The sequence below is a fragment of the Sus scrofa genome, unplaced genomic scaffold (assembly GCF_000003025.6).
Source record: "Sus scrofa isolate TJ Tabasco breed Duroc unplaced genomic scaffold, Sscrofa11.1 Contig2593, whole genome shotgun sequence".
NCBI lineage: Eukaryota > Metazoa > Chordata > Mammalia > Artiodactyla > Suidae > Sus > Sus scrofa.
The window spans coordinates 6,091-29,442 of NW_018085134.1; the positions used below are offsets into that span (position 1 = coordinate 6,091).

General features: G+C 44.9%; 1 protein-coding gene across 1 annotated transcript; it reads right to left on the bottom strand.

The window, feature by feature from the left end:
• Window positions 1–20,138: 20,138 nt before the first annotated feature.
• Window positions 20,139–21,071, bottom strand: LOC110258631 (olfactory receptor 491-like). The gene has a single exon (XM_021081927.1). The coding sequence runs from the start codon at window positions 21,069–21,071 to the stop codon at window positions 20,139–20,141; it is 933 nt and encodes a 310-aa protein (XP_020937586.1).
• Window positions 21,072–23,352: the final 2,281 nt, after the last annotated feature.

Sequence of the window (23,352 nt, forward strand, 5' to 3'; positions counted from 1 at the left end):
ATGTGGCTTGTTGTGAGGGAAGGACATTGGAAGCAAAGCTCTGGGGACATTCAGCAGCATGCCTTTCTCTGGAGGGGGCCATTTTGGGAACATCTGGCCCATCCATCAGTCAGTGCTGAGAAGCCCCAGGGCAAACAACAACCCACTGGAATCACAGGCATGCCCCTCAGTAAATAGCCTACTTAAGACCCCCCAGGCGCACAGCTGCCTCTATCCCATCCAGAGACTAAGCCCCACCCACCAGAGGGACAGGAATCAGCTCTACCTACCAGTGGGCAGGCATCAGCCCCTCCCACCAGGAAGCTTCAGCAACCCCCCCATGCTGACTTCAGCCACAGGGGAGCAGACACCAGAAGTAAGAGAGGCTACAACTCTATTACCTGTAAAGAGGTCACCACACCAAAAACGTACAAAAATGAAAAGACAGGGAACTGTAACTCAGATGAGGGAGAAGGGAAAAACCCCAGAAAATCAGCTAAGCAAGGAGGAGATTCTCAGCCTCCAGGAGAAAGACTTTAGACTGTTGATGCTGAAGATGATGCAGACATTGGAAATAAACTGGAGGCAAGATGGATAACTTACAGGACACACTGAGCAAGAGATACAAGAGATAAAACTTAAACAAGAAGAGATGCAAAATACAATCACTGAAGTAAAAATCCACTAGAAGCAGCCAACAGCCGAATACAGGAGGCAGAAGAACAATAAGTGAGGAGGAGGACAGATTAATGGAAATGATGGATGCAGAACAGAAAAGAGAAAAAGATTGGAAACAATGAAGAGAGTCTCAGAGAACTCTGGGACAACGTGAAACACACCAACATCCATATTGTAGGGGTGCCAGAGGAGAAGAGAGAGAGAGAAGGGGACAGAAAAAATATTCCAAGAGATAACAGCCAAAAACTTCCCTAACATGGGAAAGGAACCACTCACCCAACCCCAGGAAGTGCAACGAGTACCATATAAAATAAACCCAAGGAGGAACACACCGAGACACATACTAATCAAACTGACCAAAATTAAAGACAAAGAGAAAATCTGGAAAGCAGCTAGGGAAAAGAAGCAGGTAACATATATGGGAACCCCGATAAGGTTATTGGCAGATTTTTCATCAGAAACTCTGCAGGCCAGAAGGGAGTGGCATGATATACTTCACGTGATGAAAGGAAAAAACCTCCAACCAAGATTACTTTACCCAGCTAGGCTTTCATTCAGGTTTGAAGGAGAAATCAAAACCTTCACAGACAAGCAAAAGCTGAGAGAATTCAGCAACACTAAACCAGCCTTACAACAAATACTAAAGGAACTTCGCCAGAGTTCTCACTATGAGATAGTTGCTCCTGATACCTCAGCATGGGACAGCCACAGGACAGGAGCTGTGCACATACTGATTCAAACTGGCAGCAGGCCATTTTCCAACCTATTGTCTTGAGTTTGGGCTCTATATATCCTTTTTTATGTGCCAGTTACTTTGAATGATGTTCTGGAGATTGTGGAGGATATGTTGTAGAAAGTCTGGATTGTCTTATATCATTCTCAACATAGTCACTGCTTGAATATACCACCATTTCTTCACCTGTTCATTCATAATGGACTTTTAGGCATTTCCTAGTTTTTGGCAATTGTGAATAAGGCTTCTGTGAATATCTCCATGCAAGCCTTTGTGTGGATTTTTTTTTTTTTATTTCTCTTGGGCAAAAATCTTAAGGTCATAATTGCTAGGTGTTATGGTTAGCATACGTTTCCTAGAAAGGGCAAAATTGTTTTTCAAATGGCTGCACCATTTTCCATTCCAGCCAGTATTTTATTCAGTTCTGTTTGCTTTGTGTCCTTTCTCGCAGTTGTATCGTCAGTTAAAAAAAAAAAAAAAAGCTATTCTATTGTGAGTGTAGCCTTAGCACGTTTATTTTAGTTGGTTCTTCCCTATTGACTGATTGTGTTCAGGATCAACTTCAAGTTCTTCTTTGCTCTATTCATCTGTTGATTATCACCTAGTTTGTTTTCGCTCTGGCCATTGTGGCATGATGCTGCATACCTGTGGAAGGGTAGATATCTATTCACATTCCTCCTGCCATTTTCTTTGTTTATATATACCCAAAGGTGGACTTGCAGGATCATATGTGGTTCTACTAGTGATGTTTTTGAGGGACCTCTGTAATGGTTTTTATAGTGTGTTTTGTTTTAATACCAATTTCCATTTGAACCAGTGGTGTCCACAGCTTTCCTCATCTCCACATTCTTGCTAGCAATTGTTACCTCTTCTCTTCCGGATGGATCTTCTAACAGTTGTGAGGTATAACGCAGTGTGGTTTTGATCTGCAATTCCACAGTGATTAGGAATGAGTACTTTTCTTTGTCCCTGTTGGTCACTGGATTTCTTGTTCCTGTTTTCACATCTAATCCTACTTTGAATTAAATTCAATTTGTTATCAATTGAAGTATAACAGTGCTGGATTTAGAGGCTCTGCCATGGACATTCATCATGGGCTGCACACTGGGGTGGTCACTGGAACCGGGTCAGAGTCCCACACAGTTAGAGTCTGCTTCCTCTGCCTTGTTCCCGGGTGTAGGCAGGAGGGCATGTGCTCATCACGAGTGGATTCTAGGTTTTGTGCAGCTCTCCTGCAAGTCTCAGTGTGGTCCAAACCAGCAAAGGGAAGACATCTTCCCAGGGTCAGAATCCTGGGCTGGGGTGCCCAGTATGTGCTTCCAACAGCTCGTTCCCCCAGGAGGATGTCCAGCCCATGAAATCCCCTCCTCCCCTGTGTCAGCTCCCAGGTGCACTGGTCCTGATCTGACTCTTCCCTCCCTCCCTGACTCCTGGGGATCTTTTTCTGCCGCCTTGAGTGTACGAGCGTTCCTGTGAGTCTCCAGTTCGTTTTCAGTGAGAAGTCCTCCACAGGCAGATGGATTTTCAGAACGTTCCTGGGGAGGTGAGCCCCGTGTCTTCCCACTGCACCACGCTGATCTCCTTCTGTTCAGCCCCTCATGTATATGTCTGATCCTGATTTCTGCTCTGTGCTACTAGATGTATGCCTTTGGCAGAAACAGGCATCTTAAGCTTAGGGAGGCCAACTAGGAAATATCAACTCTTGCTCCCATAGCGCCCGTGAAACATTCCCTTGTGATGCTGAGAGAGATGAAAACATGGACAACTTCTCTGCTGTGTCTCGTCTTAAGAGGTGCCGTCCGATTTCCCCTTGCGTTTGGACGGGTCTCGTTGGCATGCGTACACAGGGAATACCGTGGAAATAATGATCTGGGAATGTTGCATCTCAGTGACGAGAGCCTTTGTGGCCCTGCCTGGGTCTGCTGGAGGATTTCCTCCTGGAGCTCATGGCTGCCCCGTGGAAGTTTGACTACCCCATGAAAACCACGTGGAGAACTCTGAGAGAACATGCTGGGGGTGGGGGTTGGGTGGGGGGTGCTTGCTAAGCCCAGCCTTCAACTCCCCCCACACCTGCCTCATTTGGCAGCAGGCATGGGAATGAAATCATGTTGGGTCCTCCAGCCTGGGCCAGCCACCTACTGAACACATGAGCCATTCCAGTGGTGCCACCAGGGGCAGAAGCCTGAACCCCTGCAGTCTTCTCCCAGCCAATTCTTGCCTAACTTCCTCAACCACGACATCCTAACATAGAGTCCGATGGTTGAGGCTTTAAACACTAAGGATTGGAGCAGTGTGTTTGCAGCACAGAACACCAGCTCCCCCTGCGACACCTGGGAGGGAGAGTTTGCTGTAACGGAGGCCCAAATCCTGTGGCAGTTGCTCTGGGGCTGGAGGGTGGGGTAGAAGCTGAAGGAGCCTTAGGGAGCCTTCTAGGGATAGCTAGAAAGTTCTTATAGAGATGGTGAGGGCTCGTGGGATAGTGTGGAAAATATAGTTTGAAAGGTAAGGGAGAGAAGACACTTGTGAGGTAGCTGTGGAATGCTTAACAGTATTGTCATCTGGGGTAAACTGTAAAGGGCCCCTAGTATATTCTTAGATTTTGCTGGGAAGATTTCCTGGAAGAAGATACAAATTCCATCTAGTGTATTTTATATACTGCAGCTGCTCAACTGTGGTATATAAAATGCTATATGGAACGTTAAGAATGATTTTTTTTTGAGTCTTGAGGAAAGTTTAGAAAAGTATTTAAGGGAGCAATGTCTTGCTCCGTTTGAATAGAAGGCTATTTCTCATTCCCCATAGCTTCCAGAAAACTCTTCTCCAGGTAAGAGAGGCCTCCAAACCAAAGATCTGACCCACACTGGAGCTGTAAGTGTCTTTGTCAAAATCTCGGGAAGATTTAAGACCCACTGTCACTTTCAGCTGTATGAAAGTAATTGTAGGAGCCTTAATGGCAGGTTTCATGGACACTCTCAAAAATAAGGCTTTCAGAATCGTGATGGGAGTTCCCGTCATGATGCAGTGGTTAACGAATCCGACTAGGAACCATGAGGTTGCGGGTTCGGTCCCTGCCCTTGCTCAGTGGGTTAACGATCCAGCGTTGCCGTGAGCTGTGGTGCAGGTTGCAGACGCGGCTCGGATCCTGCGTTGCTGTGGCTCTGGCGTAGGCTGGCAGCTACAGCTCCGATTAGACCCCTAGCCTGGGAACCTCCATATGCCGTGGGAGCGGCCCAAAGAAATAGCAAAAAGACAAAAAACAAAAAAACAAAAAACAAAAAACAGAATCGTGATGGATGTTTCTCACAATAGCCCCTCACTTCTCCAAAGAAAGCATTATTTGGATTTTGCCTAATTGAATAGATTTATTCACTCTAAACTATATTCAAGGAATTATTGTTGATTTTGGCTAATTGAATAGATTTCAATTTGAAACACAGAAAGCCATCCAAATTAAAAAACAGTTTTATTGATAAAATTCACATGCCCACCGTTCATCCATTTAAAATGTTCAAAATAGTTCATACATATATGCAACCATCACTATGTTCAATTCAGAAGCATTTTCATCACCTCATTGGAAAATCCTCCATCCTCTAGGTCACACCACAATCCACATTTATTCATTTATTTGTTTTTACTTTATTACTGAAATGAATTTATCACATCTGTAGTTGTGTAATGATCATACACAGGATTTCCACCCATAACCCAAGCACATCCACCCACCCCCCAAACTGTCTGCTCTGGAGACCATAAGTTTTTCAATGTCTGTGAGTCAGCATCTGTTCTGCAAAGAAGTTCCATCTGTCCTTTTTTCATATTCCACATGTCAGTGAATGCATTTGATGTAGGTGTCTCATTGTATGGCTGACTTCATTTAGCATAATAGTTTATATGTCCATCCATGTTGCTAAGAATGCCGGTATTTTGTTTCTTTTAATGGCTGAGTAATATTCCATTGTGTTTATGGACCACATCTTCTTGAGCCACTCCTCTGTTGATGGACATTTAGGTTGTTTCCATGTCTTGGCTATTGCAAAGAGTGTTGCAATGAACATTGGAGTACATGTGTCTTTGTGAGTCACGGTTTTCTTTGGATAGATGGCCAGGAGTGGGATTGCTGGATCAAATGGGAGTTCTATGTTTAGTTTTCTGAGGCATCTCCATACTGCTTTCCACAGTGGTTGCACCAATTTACAGTCTCACAAACAGTGTACTAGTGTTCCTTTTTCACCTCACCCTCTTCAGCACTTCTTGTTTGTAGACTTTTGGATGATGGCCCTTCTGGCTGGTGTCAGGTGGTACCTCCTAGTGGTTTTGATTTGCATTTCTCTAATAATGAGTGATGTTGACCATATTTTCATGTGTTTCTCAGCCGTCTGTATGTCTTCTTTGGAGAACTGTCTGTTTAGATCTTCTGCCCATTTTTGGATGGGGTTGTTTGTTTTTTTGGTATGGAGTTGCAGAAGGTGTTTATAAATTTCAGAGATGAATCCCTTGTCAGTCGATTCACTTGCAAAGATTTTCTCCCATTCTGTGGACAACCCACATTTTCTTGAATCTGGATGGCGTTAGTGGTTGTTTCATCAAGTGGAAGACAGTGCAAATGATGTTCTGGGTCTCCCGAGGCTGCATCATAGGAGACACTGCAGCTTCCTTTGACTGCCAGGGCACTTGCTCTGGGAGTCCTGAGCCAGCATGTGAGAAATTCAACTTCTCTGCTTGTAAGACCATAAGGAGAGCCTCTTAGACTCTGTGGGGAAGCAGAGGCTTTCAGCTGATCCTCCAAGTTGTCAAGCATGAGAGTGAAGCCACCTTGGACTCTCTAGACATGCCCACCTTCCACCTGCTTATCACTAAGTGACTGTCATTAATGCATGTGGAGCAAAAGAAATACTGAGCCCAGCCCAACCTGAATTCCAGCCTCACCAGATAGTGTAATAATATAAAACTGTTTTCAGTAACTTCTTTTATTTTAAATTTAAAATTTTTTTATTAAAGTGTAGTTGACTTACCATGCTGTGCCTATTTCTGCTGTCAGCAAAGTGACCCACTTGTACATATATATACATTCCTTTTAATTTCTTTTTTTTTAATAGTTATTTCCCCAATACATTTTTTTTTCCTACTGTACAGCATGGTGACCCGGTTACACATACATGTACATATTCTATTTTTGCACATTATCATGCTCCATTGAAATAGAGTTTTAACTGAAGAACAACCCCCCTTGGCTGAGAAGGCAGCTGCAAGCCTTTCCAGCTATGCTCGTCACCATACCACCCTTCTTGTAATAATGGAACAACTGTGTACCCTATGTCCAAGCCAGCAGCCCTGCTAATCAGGCACCCAGCATTGCTTATCAGTTCTGCTTCTGTAACCTTGCTCGCTCAGTTTCTTAGGGAGAAACACTGTCTGATTGGGGATGGGGGAGGTCCGGGATACTTACATGGGAAAATCTAGACCTCGTAGTGTATAAAAGTTACTAAGAACAAAGACCTGGTGCTCAGACTCTGGAGGTGACTCCTCTGAGCCCACACAGGTGCTGAATAAACCTTGCTTTTCCATATCTCTGAGTGCTGTTTGTCTCCTTCCATTGCCATGGTTTTTGCAGTTTCCACAACATTTTTGGTGCATTAGCCGGGAAGCCAACAACCGAGCTGGCTTCTTGTGCCACCATTGTCAGGGAACTGGGGGAGGCCATGGTCGCTGGCCCGGTGACAGGTGGATAGTGCACACTAGCCATTTTGCTGGATCCAAACCCTCACTCCAGCCATGATGGCCTTGGCTCACACTGCTTCCCGAACAGACTCAGAAGGAGAGTGGAGACAGGTTCCAGGACAGGACGTTGAACTGGCAAGTGCCCCGGGGACATCTGCCCGAGTCAGCACCTGTCATACAGTGGAAGGAGAGACTGATCACCTCTCAGTGACCAAAGGGTCACTCAGGTCAGGGTTTGCTCTCTTGGGATCGGGAGGCTTGTCAATTCTGGTGTGTGTGTGTGTGAGTGACTGGAGAGAACGAGAGCCCATGCTCCACCGTCCTTGGACTACAGAGCCAGAGTGAGTCCTAACCTGTGGTTCCGTGGTGACCCTCATATGGCTTCTGGTGGCCCTCTTTGGGGGGATCCTGACGTTGGGGTTTATACAGTCCCACCTATGCGAAGAGGTGCCTGAAATATCTCCCCCAGGAGAGCGGTCAGGTGGACGAAGTGATTGTTACCTGAGGCCTTGTCCTCACTCTTTGTCTTGCATCACCAGCACACGGTGGGACTTCACACAATGGGTAAATCGGCTTCCAAGCCCACTGTCTTAGAGTGTATGGTTAAGAATTTTAAGAAAGGGTTTTCTAGAGATTATGGTATTAAACTGAGTCCTAGAAAACTGTGTACCCTCTGTACCCTAGAGTGGCCCTCCTTTGGTGTTGGCTGGCCTCCGGAAGGGATCTTAGATATGTTCCCAGTTGCAGCAGTATATAATGTTATAGCAGGGGACCCTGGACACCCAGACCAATTTCTGTATATTGATCAATGGTTGGAAATTGCCTATTTGAGGCCCCCATGGGTTCGGTTCTTCCCTACAGACCAGGGACAGTGTAGGGTGCTAGTAGCCCAGTCCAAGAAGAAAACCTTGTCTCAAAAAAAGGTGCCACATATTTTTCAAGGGGAACCTGATGACTCGCCCCCTATGCCACCGCCTTATGTGCTGCCGGCCCCACCTCTGGGAGCCGAATGTCCCCAGATGCCAGATAGCCCACTGCCTTCTGTTTCTCCTCCTCCTTCTGCTTCTGAAGTTCCCAAGGCAATGTCACCCCCACAGTCAGAGTCTCCAGAACCTATGAGCAGGCGCCTCTGGTCAGCTCAGGGAGCAGCCACTCCAGCATTGCAAATGCCCTTACGGGAGACACGGGGACCATGGCAATTTGTCCCCGATGGGACCATACAAGAGGGGAGATGAGTTTTTTATTACCAGCCCCTTTCCACTGCCGATCTCCTCAACTGGAAACACCATACTCCCTCATATTCTGAAAAGCCTCAGGCGCTAATTGATCTCTTAGAATTCATTTTCCAGACACACTGTCCCACCTGGATAGACTGCCGGCAACTCCTTTTTACTCTGTTTGACACTGAAGAGCGCTGGCGAATTGTAACAGAAGCCCCAAAATGGCTTTAGGCCAATACGGAGCATTGAGCAGATTTGGCAAACTGGATGAGGGAAGCCTTCCCATAAGAAAACCCCCACCGGGACTATGACATTGAAGAAGGGAAATGTAACCTAGAGAGGTACTGGCAGGCCTTCCTACAGGGGGCAAAAGCTGGGGCTAAAAGGCCCACTAATATAGCTAAGATCAGTGAGATACTACAAGAGCCAAATAAAAGCCCAGGCAAACTCTATGAGAGACTATGTGAGCCTTTCCGAATCTACACCCCTTTTGATCCCAAGGCCCCTGAGAACCAACAGATGATAAATGCTGCCTTTGTGGGACAAGCCCAATCAGATATATTTAAAAAGCTACAGAAATTAGAAGGATTTGCAGGAGAGAATGCTGCTAAACTGTTGGAAATTAACAAGGTTTTTATTAACCGAGACCAGGTGGCCCGCCGTGATGCAGAAAAGAGAATAAAACAAAAAGTGACTCTTATGGCAGCCACCCTGTCAAAACCGGTGCCCCCAGTGGGACCACCCCGTAGGGGACAAGGCCCAAGGCCAGGGAAAAGGAGTCCCCTGGAACATGACCAATGCGCTTACTGCAAAGAAAAGGGACATTGGAAAAATGAATGCCCCGACCATCCTGAGAAAAAGACCAAGGCCCCACCTAGCTGGTACCGATCTGAACCATTCAGCCCCAATCTGATTGGCCTAGCTGAGTCTGATTAGCGGGGACCAGGCTCTCTCCAACTGGGCCCCCGAGAGCCTATGGTCAGAATTCAAGTAGGGGGCCACCCCATAGACTTTATGGTTGACACAGGTGCTGAACTTTCTGTGGTTACACAAGCTGTAGCTCCCCTCTTGGGGAAAGAAACCACCATCGTTGGGGCCACAGGTAACCAAACCCACAGGCCCTTCTGTGGTCCTCAACGATGTTGGTTAGGAGGCCATGAAGTAAGACATGAATTTCTTTACCTGCCTGACTGCCCAGTCCCCCTGATGGGAAGAGACCTGCTGGCTAAAATGGAGGCACAAATTTCCTTTTCTACTGATGGATCAGCCCAACTCAAATTGACAGAACCCCCCTCTCCTTTAATCATGGCTCTTGCTGTAAAAAGGGAAGAGGAATGGTGCTTGTACTCTTCCCCTTCAGAGATGGGGACATTTCCCCAGAACTAGAGACTAAATACCCATTGGTTTGGGCTGAAGGAAATCCACCAGGACTGGCAAAATGCCATGCTCCTGTCTTGATTGATCTAAAACCTGAAGCTCAGGGGGTAAAGCTACGACAATACTCAATTTCCAGAGAAGCTCGACTGGGAATCCAGGTTCACCTGGATAGGCTGCTTCAGCATGGACTGTTAATAAATGTCAGTCCCCTTGGAACACCCCTTTACTGCTCGTAAAAAAACCGGGAACACAAGACTACTGCCCAGTTCAGGACCTGAGAGCCATAAATGAAGCAAAAGTCACATTACACCTGGCCGTCCCTAACCCTAGCCGCTGACATGGCTGAATTTCCTGGACAAAAATTGAGCTGTGTTTTACTACAATATGTTGACAACCTCTTACTGGCTGGCACCACGGAGGCTCAGTGCCTAGAGGAAACAAGAGCTCTCCTTTCCCTTCTGACGGAGGCATGGTATCAGGTATCAAAGAAAAAGGCACAAATCTGTAAAAAACAAGTCAAGTATCTGGGCTTTAACATCATGCAGGGCCAACGAATGCTGGGCACTGAAAGAAAGGCAGTTTGTGCCATTCCTGTCCCTACCACCCGCCGGAATGTTCGTGAGTTCCTAAGGGGCAGCAGGATTCTGCTGGATATGGATCCCCGGGTTTTCAGATCTGGCCAGGCCTCTGTATGAGGCTCTAAAAGGGGAAGAAAAGGCTCCCCTTGAATGGGGACCAAGCCAGGAGACAGCATTTCAGACAATCAAAACCAAACTCACTGAGGCTCCAGCCTTGGGACTTCCTGATGTAACCAGAGGATTTAACCTTTTTGTTCATGAGAAAAATGGAATGGCTTTGGGAGTCTTAACTCAAGAATTTGGGCCTTTGCAGAGGCCAGTGGCATATCTGTCTAAACAAATTGACTCAGTTGCAGCTGGATGGCCTCCCTGTCTCTGAGCGCTGGCAGCTACCACCTTGTTGGTGAGAGAGGCTGACAAGTTGACTCTGGGACAAAACCTCAATGTTAAAGTCCCACACTCAGTTGTAAAGCCTAATGGATACCAGGGGCCACCATTGGCTCACACATGCACGAATGACTCAATTTATCAAGGGTTACTATGTGAAAATCCATGGGTAAAACTGGAGGTTGTACGAACTCTGAACCCAGCTACTTTTCTGCCAGATGAAGTGGGGTCCCCAGACCATAACTGCCTGGAGGTACTAGATGAGGTGCTTTCCAGCAGGCCTGACTTGACTGATAAACCACTCCAAAATCCTGACCTGGTTTATATACTGATGGCAGCAGCTTTTTGGAGGATAGAAAAAGGATGGCAGGATATGCTGTGGTATCTGACTTAAAAGTGATAGAAGCAGAGGTGCTTCCTCAAGGCTAGTCAGCACAGAGAGCAGAATTATGGGCCTTAATCAGAGCACTGGAACTCAGTTGAGACCAGTGAGTTAATATCTATACTGACTCACGATATGTCTTTGCAACTTTGCATGTTCACGGAGCCTTATATAAAGAAAGAAGACTCCTCACTGCCAAAGGAAAAGGGATTAAAAACCAGGCTGAAATCTTAAAGCTCCTAGAGGCAGTATGGGAACCTAAAGAAGTTGCAGTTAACCACTGTAAAGGCCACCAAAAGGGAGATGACCCAGTGACAAAAGGAAACCGTAGTGTTGATGCAGCTGCCAGACAGGCAGCCTGGGGACAACAGCCAGACAAACCTAAGGTCTTGCTGGCCCCAGAAGTGCCAGCTGTCTCCAGATATTCTCCAGAGGAAAAAAAAAAAATGAATAAGGAAAAAAGGAGGAACTAAAACTAAGACGGGGTGGTGGGTCACACGGGACAACCGAGTTTATGTTCCAAAACAGCTGGCCTACAAACTAGTCCACCAAGAACATGAGCTAACCCACATGGGCAAAACTGCCTTAGAGACCCTACTGGGCCGGTACTATCTCATTGCTCGTCTTCCTGCACTCTGCTCCTTTTTCTCCCAAAGATGCATAACCTGTTTGCAGAATAATGCCCGCCAGGTGCCCCACAGACCAGCTGGGGCACAACACTGTGGTCTGTCCCCATTTGAGGATATGGAAGTGGACTTCCCTAGTAAGGGTCACCCCTAGTAAGGGGTACAAATATTTACTAGTTTTTATCTGTACTTTTTCAGATTGGGTAGAGGCCTTCCCTACCCGAACTGAAAAGGCAAGGGAAGTAACCAAGGCACTCCTGAGAGACATTATTCCCAGATATGGAATGCCTCTGACCATCAGGTCAGATAATGGACTGGCATTTGTGGCCGAAACAGTACAACAGGTGGCAAAAGCTTTACAGATCCAATGGAAACTACATTCTGCTTATCGCCCTCAAAGTTCAGGGAAAGTAGAATGCATGAACCAAACCCTTAAACAGACCCTGGCAAAGTTATGTCAGGAAACTGGCTTGCCCTGGGTAGACATGTTGCTGGTGGCCCTCCTAAAAGTGAGATGCTCACCCCGAGCGGGAATAGGATTCTCACCATTTGAAATCTTATATGGGAGGCCACCTCCACTAATCAGTTTAAAAGCAAACACTGGGGAGTTGGGAGACTTGGAATTACATAAACAATTATAAGGACTGGGGCTCACTATTTCTCAGATACATAAATGGGTCACAGACAGAATACCTGTGCCCTTAGGTATAACAGTACACCCCCACAAGGTGGGGGGACCAGGTGTGGATAAAGGATTGGAAAAAGGATTCTTTGAGGCCGGTATGGAAGGGCCCCTATGCTGTAATTCTAGCCACTCCCACTGCTCTTAAAGAAACAGGACTATATGCTTGGATCCATCATTCCAGAGTTAAACTGGCTGGCCCAGCTGACGACTGTGGAGAGTGGGAGACTGCCCTTGATCCAGAAAGACCTCTTTGCCTGACAATACAGAGAAGGAGACAACGATCTCAAAGCCCTGCCCTGACCACACTGGAAGCTGGTCGGTCAATGCACAGCTGAAGCTTAAGGAATCAGCTGCCTGTGAACCCAAATGGAAGGAGGGTTTCAAAATAAGCATTTGCATTGACGGAAGAGGCCTAGACCCTGGAGCTGTGCTACATTTCAGAGAATCATGTTTGTGCTCCAATCTGCCTCTCACAGGGTCTTTCATTCCTTTTATGAAGAGATAAAAAAACACCCCACCTCCCATTCCAGCCACAACCAAGAACTTGTTCTTAGCCCTGGCAGAAACTATTGCACAAACTCTCAAGGTCTCCTCTTGTTACATATGTGGGGGAATGAACACAGGAGACCACTGGCCTTGGCAAGCCAGAGAACGGGACCCATTAGAGCCTCATAATGAGACTGCATACCCCCAACTCACCAATGGGGTATAGCTCCTCAGAACTGCTATTATAGTGAGAAATTGTCTTGTGAGGCGGGGAGGACGGTTTAATGTTTCAGTTGGAAGCCTAACATGTTTAGGCCTAAGGTATAATCTGACTGCCCAAAATACTCAATGGTGGTCATCCTCCAACCTCTCAGAGCCCAAGCCTAATCCCCTGTCCAATTTTTCCCACCTCTGACAGGCATGGGAAGATATCACTGCTAATATCCAATGGTGGGCACCAAAGGGATTATATTGGATTTGTGGAAAAATGGCCCATTCCATTCTCCCCCCCCCCAATTGGGCTGGGGCATGTGTACTGGGAACAATCAGACCTTCCTTCTTCCTGCTCCCGCTGTCACTAGGGGAGCAACTGGGAGTTCCTATATATAGGGCACAGGGTGCCAAGAGAGACCAGAGGGCTCTCCAAATTGGAGAGTGGAAAGATGATGAATGGCCCCCAGAAAGAATAATTCAATATTATGGGCCTGCCACCTGGGCAGAGGATGGCTCTTGGGAATATCGCACCCCTGTCTATATGCTGAACCGCATCATCAGACTACAGGTGGTTTTGGAACTTATAACAAATGACACTGCAAGGGCCTTGACTATATTGGCCCAACAACAAACTAAAATACACAGTGCAATCCACCAAAATCGCTTGGCCTTGGATTATTTACTTGCTTCTGAAGGAGGGGTTTGTGGAAAATTTAACTTAAGTAATTGCTGTCTACAAATAGATGACACCGGAAAGGTGGTAGAAGAAATTGCTGACTGCATGACTAAACTTGCCCATGTACCTGTACAAGCTTGGAAAGGATGGGATGCAGACCGTCTCTTTGGTAAATGGTTCTCTTGGTTGGGAGGAATTAAAGACAATGGTTGGAATAATCATGGTTATACTTGCAGGGTGCCTATTTGTTCCCTGCCTTGTACCTCTCCTGATAAATATTATAAAAGGTTTTATAAAAACCATGGTTGAAGGAAAAACAGCCTCCCACCTGCTACTTATCAGAGGCTACCAAAGAGTTATGACTGATGATGATCTGTAAAGGGTGCAGACACACCCTGAACATCAAGAGGGGGGAGTGAAATGGAGTTTTAACTAAAGAACAACCCTCCCCCCCTTGGCTAAGAAGGCAGCTGCAAGCCTTTCCAGCTGTGCTCATCACTATGCCACCCTTCTTGTAATAATGTAACAACTGTGTGCTCTCTGTCCAAGCCAGCAGCCCTGCTAATCATGTACCCAGCATTGCTTATCAGTTCCGCCCCTGTAACCTTGCTTGCTCAGTTTCTTAGGGAGGAACACTGTCTGCTTGGGGATGGGGGAGGTCTGGGATGCTTACATGGGAAAATCTAGATCTCATAGTGTATAAAAGTTACTAAGAACAAAGACCTGGTGCCCAGACTCTGGAGGTGACTCCTCTGAGCCCACACAGGTGCTGAATAAACCTTGCTTTTCCATATCTCTGAGTGCTGTTTGTTTCCTTCCATTGCCACGGTTTTTGCAGTTTCTGCAACACCATTGTAAGTGACTAGACATAGTTCCCAGTGCTACACAGCAGGATCTCATTGCTAATCCATTCCAAAGGCAATAGGTTGTTTGAGTGACTTCTTATGCAGACATAGATAATCTGTGTATCCCTTTTCTTCAGCTAATACCCAACATCCTATTCACTTTCACTGAATAATCTAATGCCAAAATTTCTGAGGTCTCCTCAATTTCTTCTTTTATTTTTAATATCCCACAATAATCCTTCGGCACGTGTGGCCCTTACCTGAACTGTATCTTGAGTAGGTGAATATCTCTCTAACTACAGAGCAACTGCCATAGCTGAGAGCACCACCATCTTACACTTTGACTCTTTACGTCACTACATTTTAAAAAATAATTTTTAAATTTTATTTAAAATTTTCTTTTTTTTTTTTTGCTTAAGTATGTTTGATTTACAATGTTTTACCAATTCCTGCTGTACAGCATACTGACCCAGTCATACATGTATATACCTTCTTTTTCTTATATTATCTCCCATTATGGTCTATCTATCCCAAGAGACTGGATTTAATTCCCTGCGTTGCACAGTAGGACCTCATTGTGCATCCATTCTAAATGTAATAGTTAGCATCTACCAACTCCAAATTCCCTGCTCACCCTTCCCCCTTTCCCTTCCCCTTGCCACCAACAAGTCTGTTCTCTATGTCTGCTTTGTAAATAGGTTCATTGTGCCATATTTTAAATTCCACATGTAAGTAATATATTGTACTTGTCTCTCTGACTTGCTTCTCTCAGTATGACAATCTCTAGTTGCATCCGTGTTGCTGCAAATGGCATCATTTTGTTCTTTTTTATGTCTGAGTAGTTTTCCATTGTGTATATATACCCTGTCTTCTTTTTTAAAATTTTTTTTTTGTCTTTTGGCCATTTCTTGGGCTGCTCCCACGGCATATGGAGGTTCCCAGGCTAGGGGTCGAATTGGAGCTGTAGCCGCCAGCCTACACCACAGCCACAGCAATGCAGGATCTGAGCTGTGTCTGCAACCTACACCACAGCTCACAGCAACGCCGGATCCTTCATCCACTGAGCAATGCCAGGGATTGAACCCGCAACCTCATGGTTCTTAGTCGGATTCGTTAACCACTGAGCCACGACGGGAACTCCTATACCCTGTCTTTTTAATCCATTCGTCTGTCAATAGCTATTTAGGCTATTCCCAAGTCTTGGCTATTGAGCATAGTTCTGTTGCTGGGTCATATTATAGTTGTAGATTTAGCTTTCTGAGGAACCTCCTTACTGTTTTCCGTAGTGGTTGTCGCAATTTACATTCTCACCGGAAGTGTGGGATGGCTTCCTTTTCTCCATAACCTCTCCGGTATTTGTTTTTTGTAGACTCATTACTGATGGCTATTCTGACTGGTATGAGGTGGTACCTCACTGCAGTTTTTTATTTCTCTAATAATTAGTGATGTTGAGCATGTTTGCATGTGCCTACTGGGAATCTGTGAGTCTGCTTTGGAGAAATGTCTATTTAGGTCTTCTGCCTATTTTTCAATTGGATTGCTTGTTTTTTGTTGTTGTTGTTGTTGTTGTTGAGTTGTTTGTATATCTTGGAGATGAAGCCCTTGTCAGTTGCATCATTTGCAATTATTTTCTCCAATTCCATAGGTGGTCTTTTTGGTATTTTATGTTTTCATTTGCTGGGCAAAACTAGTGAGTTTGATTAGGTCCCATTTGTTTGTTGTTATTTTTATTGCTAATGCCTTGGGTGCCTGACCTAAGAAAACATTTGTATGGTTTATGTCAGAGACTCCTCTAACTTTTCATAATCCATTTTCCATATAACAACCAGAGGTCTTAAAAAATATTAGATTAGGTTAGAACTATTTTGAAACCATTTGGTGTATTCTCATACTTTTTGGAGTAAAATTCACTGTTACATGGCTGATGAAGCTCCTCCCCATAATCAATCCTTTCTGTGTACACCTCTCCTCCTGGTTTCCCATGGTCTCTTTATTTTTGGAGAATATCAGGGTCCTTGCCCTTGCAGTTGTCTGTTTAGCACCCCCTCCCCACCCGCACTCTCCATATTGATGGGTCATTCTTACCTTTCAACTTTCTACTCAACTGTCACATCCTCCAGGTGGCCTTCCTCGGTCACACTCTTTATGGAAAATCCACCAACACCACCAGAGTTACCCTTTATAAGTCATATCAACCCAGTTCACTTGTCTCTTCCAACACCTATACGTTCTGTGTTTATATTGTTTAAATTCCCTAGAGTTTCCCCACCAAAATAGAACTGCTTGGAAACTCAGTTCTTTTCCTCAGTATATCTCTGTTCCATTTATCAACATAAATCCATTGCCTAGTGGTTCCTAGAATTTCAAAAAGTCTCCACCAGTCCTTTTTAAATTAATAGATGGATGACTGTCCCACATCCGTGGGTAACAGTACATAAAGGAACTGATCAAATATTCATCTTGGGCTTTGAGTTCACACTGGCAGGAATGATCAGTGTTTGAGGCCCCTGTTCCACCTTCTGCCTGAATTACTCATGAACGTGCCAAGGGGTAGATGTCAGTCTGAACAGATTTGGGCATTAATGTCTGTCACTGATCTTTGACTTGAATCAACTCTCCATTATTGATGTTCAAATGGACCTGAGGTGAGACACAGGAGATCTGGGAAGACTCTGACCTCTGAGTTATGGGTCCCCACATCCAGAGAAAGCTAGTCTTGGTATTCAGAACGCAGAGTTCCCATACCTAAGTTCCAGGAAGTCATGGGAGTCAGGATGCACCTGGAAATTTTACAGGACAGTCACCAGTGCTGTGTGCCACAAATCCAGTGTTGGAGTGACATCTGGAAAGAGGCTCAAAGCAAGTGATGATTCTGTCTCTTGGCTCAATTCTATCATTTGCATGAAAGCACGAAGTCATGTGTTGCCAAGACCATTCCTGCCTTTAGAAGCTGACAAGGTCAACTGGAAGCCTGCCAACTGGAATAGCTTCATCTTGGAGGACACATTCATGTGACATGGTGATGGATTGAGTAGTTATTAATGACCGAATGGGATTCTAGTACTGTTCCAATAGATTTGTTCTTTGATGATCATTTTGCTGTGCGGGGTCCATAACAGCACATTAGTTAGTGAGCTTTTACACAATGTAAATACATCTTTGTTCTCTGACAGAGGGCTCCTATAACCCTTGTAATTCCCTGGATGACAGGAGTAGTAGATGCTCCTCACCCCTTATTCTATTATTTGGTCTTGGACCATGGTTGCTGATACAGGACTCCTAAATCCTTTAGAATTTCTTGGGTGTCTTCTGTTCTGAGAGCTCTTGGTAGGATCCAGGACAGCTTCAAGCCGGGGTCTGTGCATCAAAAATGGCAAACCGTGATTACAAGTTTGTACCTTTATTTCCACTTCCGATTCTTCAGGGAGAATGGTGGAGCTTGAAACTGACTAAATATTGATCCCTATCCTCCATACAAATGCTAAGCTATGGAGAGGAGAGGGTCCAGGTCGGTGAGCAGATCCATGTACCAGGAGGGTGGTGCTCTCCAGCTTCATGGTGATAGAAGCTCCTGCCCTAGGAAGCCCCCAGACCTGGTGCTGTGTGTCTCTGCATGTGGCTGCTCATTTGTCTTTTACAACATCTCTTGTGATAAACTGGTAAGTGTAAGTGAATATTTCTTTGAGTTCTGTGAGCCATTCTAGCAAATTTTCAAACCTGGGAGAAGGTTATTGGAAGCCCTGACTTTGTAGCCATGTTGGGCAGAAGTGTGGGTCCCTGGGGAATCCTTACTTGCATGCATGTCTGAAGGGAGGGCAGTGTTTTGGAATGGCGCTCTGAAGCCTGTGAGTTCTGGCCATACCTCCATGCAGTTAGTGTCCCAGTTGTATTAAAAGAGAGCATCAAGTTGATGTTCAGATGTTTAGGATGGTTTGTTTTCCAGTAGGTTGGTACAAGGGGCAAACATACCACCCAGATTCTGTAAATAATGTTGTGAATGGAGAATAATGGCTCCATTGCCCTCTATTGAATCATTTCCTGTGCATTAAATTGTCTGTCGTGCTTTTTCATGTTTGTTATATATGTTCGACTTCAATTTTGCAATAATATGATATATACTCTACTTTTTATTTGGTAGTAGATTATAAATATTTTCCATTTTGTTACATTTCACAGTGTGTTTTTCATGCCTCACTTCTCTCACTGCACTATGCTGAGAGAAGAACTTTTATGATCTAAGTCTTGTTTTCACATGCTTAAAGTTGCCTTTGTTAAGAGTTCTAATACTGCAAAAACTGTGTCCTCACGATTCAAGTCTATGGTGATGATACAAAAAGGGACTATTGCAATGCCAGAAATACATTTAGTACAATCTTTGACTATGGTTCTGGTTTTTGTGTGTATATTGATTTCTTTATAAATCTAGCTTATGGAACGATGGTTGAGTTAAGACATTAATTTACTTAAAATGCAGCACGACAATGGGAGAAACAATGTACGTATACGTGGATGTGGAGCTGGGTTCCCATACTGTACAGTGGGAAAAAAAAGTGTGTTGGGGGAAATAACAATAAAAAATAAATTAATAAAATTACAATGCTTAGAATGAAAAGATCCACTTTTTAATCTCTACAAATAAGGAAGTTGCAATTACACCAAAAATGAGTTTACTTTTAACGTGTGCTTAAATTTGGATATGATTTCAGGCAATTCATATGATTGTGGAGTCCAGATCTGATTTCCTGTGGATGGGAATCAATCCCGTTTTCCCATTCTCACCCTTGTTTTGGGCTCTTGACATCCTCGACCTTGTTGGGGGAAGAGTTTGTTCCAAAGACAAAGCCACAGGGACAGTTTAGGCTTGCTTCTCCTGGTCACATCCACTAGATCAGTAACGGGGCTGAAGTCATTGGCCTGACCGAGTCTTATAGTGTAGAGCAAGAGCAGGGAATCAGAGGACTTGAGTCCATCGGCCTCCAGACAGACTATTGGCTCTCCAAGACTCTTGCAGTAATCTCATCTGTGAATGGAGGTGAATTAATAATACCAGCATCATGAGGTTGCTGTGAAAACTAAATGAAGAGGCCTTGTGGTTTGGACCCAGACATTCTGGATTCAGACCTTGTTCCCCCAGCTTCCTAGCTGCCTGATTTTGGATATCTACATGTCTGTGTGCCCCCAGGTGATTCAGGAGCAAAAGAGAAGTGGTAGTACGACTTCTTCGGATTTTGGGGAGAAAGCAACCAGTTCCTATCCCATTGTGCTTAGAGCAGGGTTGGCTACACACTATTGTTTGCTAAAGAAATGAAAGAAAAAGTCCTAGGCACCCACAGGTGTTGATACACGATGGTGACAATTATTGCTATCATTATTTCTGTTTGTAACATGTGTCCCAAACAGTTTACAGGAGTATGAGCGAGAGGGTTAGAAGTGTGATTTCACTTTAAGGACTCAGCCTGCAGCATTTGGTAGCCCACAGTAGTGTGATACTGGTAGAATGAAGCAAAAAAGAAGAACAGTTTACAGGTCACTTGAAAGGCTAAGAAAGAGTCCTACTGAGATACTCTGAGAGTGGTCTTCCTCAGGGCCTCCTTTACATCTCTGTTCCGGAGGCTGTAGATGAGGGGGTTCAGCATGGGGATCACCACACTGTAGAACACAGAGACCACCTTGTTCTGGTCAGTGGAGTAGCTGGACTTGGGCATCACATAAATGAAGGTAATAGTTCCGTAGTAGAGCGTAACGGCCGTGAGATGGGAGGTGCAGGTGGAGAAGGCCTTGTGTCTTCCTTCAGTGGAGGGCATCTTCAGGACAGTGATGAGGATGCAGATGTAAGAGAGAACTATGACCATTCCTGTGATCCCAAGGATGGACCCAGAGGAGATGGAAGGGAGAATTTCAACAACAGAGACATCTGAGCAGGAAAGTTTCACCAAAGAGGTGAAATCAGAGAAATAGTGGTCTATCTGATTTGGTCCACAGAAAGACAGACTCAACAAGCAACTAGTAAATGTCCAAGCATTCACACACCCACCCAGATAGGAAGCCCCCAGTAAGAGGACACAGACTCTTGGGGACATGTGGGTGGAATAGACCAGGGGCAAGCTGATGGCCACATAGCGGTCATAGGCCATGGCAGCCAAGAGGAAGCAATCAGTTGTCCCAAACAGGATCACCGAAAAGAGCTGGGCCTCACAGCCAGTGGTTGTGATGGCCACTCCATGTCTAAGGAAGCCTATAAGCATCACTGGTGTGACTGATGTGGAAAATCCACTGTCTACAGAAGCCAAATGGCCAAGGAAGAGGTACATGGGGGTGTGAAGCTGGGGACAGCTTTTTATTAAAAGAATTATGCTGACATTGCCTACTAAGGTGACAACATAGATGCCTAGAAATATCACAAAGCAGATGACACCAAGCACAGGATCCTCCGTGAGCCCCAAAAGGATGAACTCTGTCACACTGCTGTGGTTTCCAGCCTCCATCTCTCCTGTGGGTTGTTCCTGTTGAGGGAAATGGGAATATTCCTTTATTAAAAATAGTGTCATTCTGTACATTTCCAGTTGTCCTTGGTCATTCCTTATACTTGTTCACAGTTGTTTGTTCCCTGTCCAGCCTGTAAATTATGATGATCTAGATGGTTTTGTTTCATTTCTCTTTGTTGCATCAAAAAATTATGAGTCAGCTGCACTCATCTTGATCTCTATTGTATTGTATTCGTTGAATATTATCTATTTTTTTTCTGTCTTTTTAGCTATTTCTTGGGCCGCTCCTGTGGCATATGGAGGGTCCCAGGCTAGGGGTCAAATCGGAGCTGTAGCCACCGGCCTACACCTGAGCCACAGCAATGCCAGATCTGAGTGGCATCTGCAACCTACACCACAGCTCATGGCAACGCCGGATCATTAACCCACTGAGCAAGGGCAGGGACCGAACCCGCAACCTCATGGTTCCTAGTCAGATTCGTTAACCACTGCACCATGGCAGGAACTCCTGAATAATATCTATTTTAAAACACCACTCCAACCTTACCTTCTAGGCAAATCTCTCTCACCAGGTCCAGATCTATTGTTTCACTTTCCTTCTGGAAGTCTCCAGATGCAAATCCCACAAATGCCCCCAAATATCAAACCATCCTTTCCTTGGATCACTCTTCCCATGTGCTGTATCTGTGGAGTGACACCAAATCCACCCAATCTCTTGTGTCTGAAACGTGGGCGTGATCTAAGCCTTCTTCCTCTAGTGAACCACATCTAATAAATCCCATTGGCATTATCTGCAGTTTATCTCCCAATTTCATTACATGGTAACAGTTCCATTCCAGATATGCTTTCTTTAATTGAAGCCCTGGTCATTATTCCACTTTAGTTTGTCTCTTTGCCTCCCTGCATGATTCTTATGCCTTAAAATATGCAGTAAATCTCCCAAAGTGGTCCATCCCCAAATTAAAGAGCAAGTGAGTAGTTCCTGCTGTGGTGCAGTGGAAATGAATCTGACTAAGCACCATGAAGTTGCTGGTTTGATCCCGGGCAATGCTCAGTGGATTAACGATCTGGCATGGCTGTGGCTGCTACACGGGCTGGTGGCTAGAGCTCTGATTGGACCCCTAGCTTGGGAATCTCCATGTGCCGTGGGTGGGACTGTAAAAAGACAAATGAATTAAAGAAATAAATAAACAAAAAAGAGCAGGTGATACTGAGGAGCTTGTTTTATAACTTTCAGCACTTTCTCCAGCCTAACCTGTTGAGTGCAGCACAGTGCACACATTCTGAGGTCCCTCCTGCCTGTGACACGTTGCTTGTCCCTTGGGATGGTCCCATCCTACCCCTGCACTGACCCAACCTTCCTGAGCTATTTACAGTGCCCCCATGTACACGAGTTCCCCCATGCGCTCTGCTCTTTGGCCTTCGCTGCTTTTTCTCCCCCTTGAAGAGCTCCCATCCTCTCAGTACTCTGGGTGACCTCCACTCCTTGTTCAAGGTCCTCTCTCTCCAAAGTCTTCTCTGACTTCCAAGGGTTAGCAGAACACTTTCCCGTGGCTTGACATCGTGCCTTGAAGATGCCTAGATTCCCATTCTTTGCACTAGGTTGTGTTTCATTTTGTGTGTTTTTTGGTTGTTAACAGTACACTGTCCCCAATTTATAAGCACTCTCCTCTGTCAGTGTGTGTTCTGTCCCTGTGTAAGACATAACCTGTGTTTGGATATAAAATATGCTGAGAAGGCTTATGAGGTCATTTTGTTTCTGATTAGTGTGATAAGGATGCTGTGGGGAACACAAAATGAAAACAATTTAGCTTCCCTGTCCAGAGAATCCAGGTCTTTCAGAGGAGAAAGATGGTGAACTTTTCATTAGTGTATGGAAATTGCATAATTGCAGGATGAGTAAATTAATGGCTTAGGTTGTTTGGAATGAAAAATTGTATATTCATGTAAGTAAATATGGTGGAAAATTCAAAATATTCCTCTCAAGTCTGGCTACAGACACATGAGTCAAGTATTAGAAGTTTGGCATTTATTTTTTGAAGTTTCCCCTTTTATCTATTTTAATTGAGCTTTTATAACATTGTAGATAATATTTTAATATAGCTATTTTTCTTTACATTTCAATAAGAAATTTATCACACGATTCCCCACAAGCACATTTTCCGAGATCTTCGTGATAATGCATTGAGTCCCTGGATGTTAATCACCCACTAATTTTGGGCATGCAACTGTTCACAACTTTTTGCTAATCAGAATGATTAATCCCACAAAAAGGATAAGG

Excerpts from the sequence above, each read along its gene's own strand:
- LOC110258631 (XM_021081927.1), bottom strand. The coding sequence starts at position 21,071 with ATGGAGGCTGGAAACCACAGCAGTGTGACAGAGTTCATCCTTTTGGGG.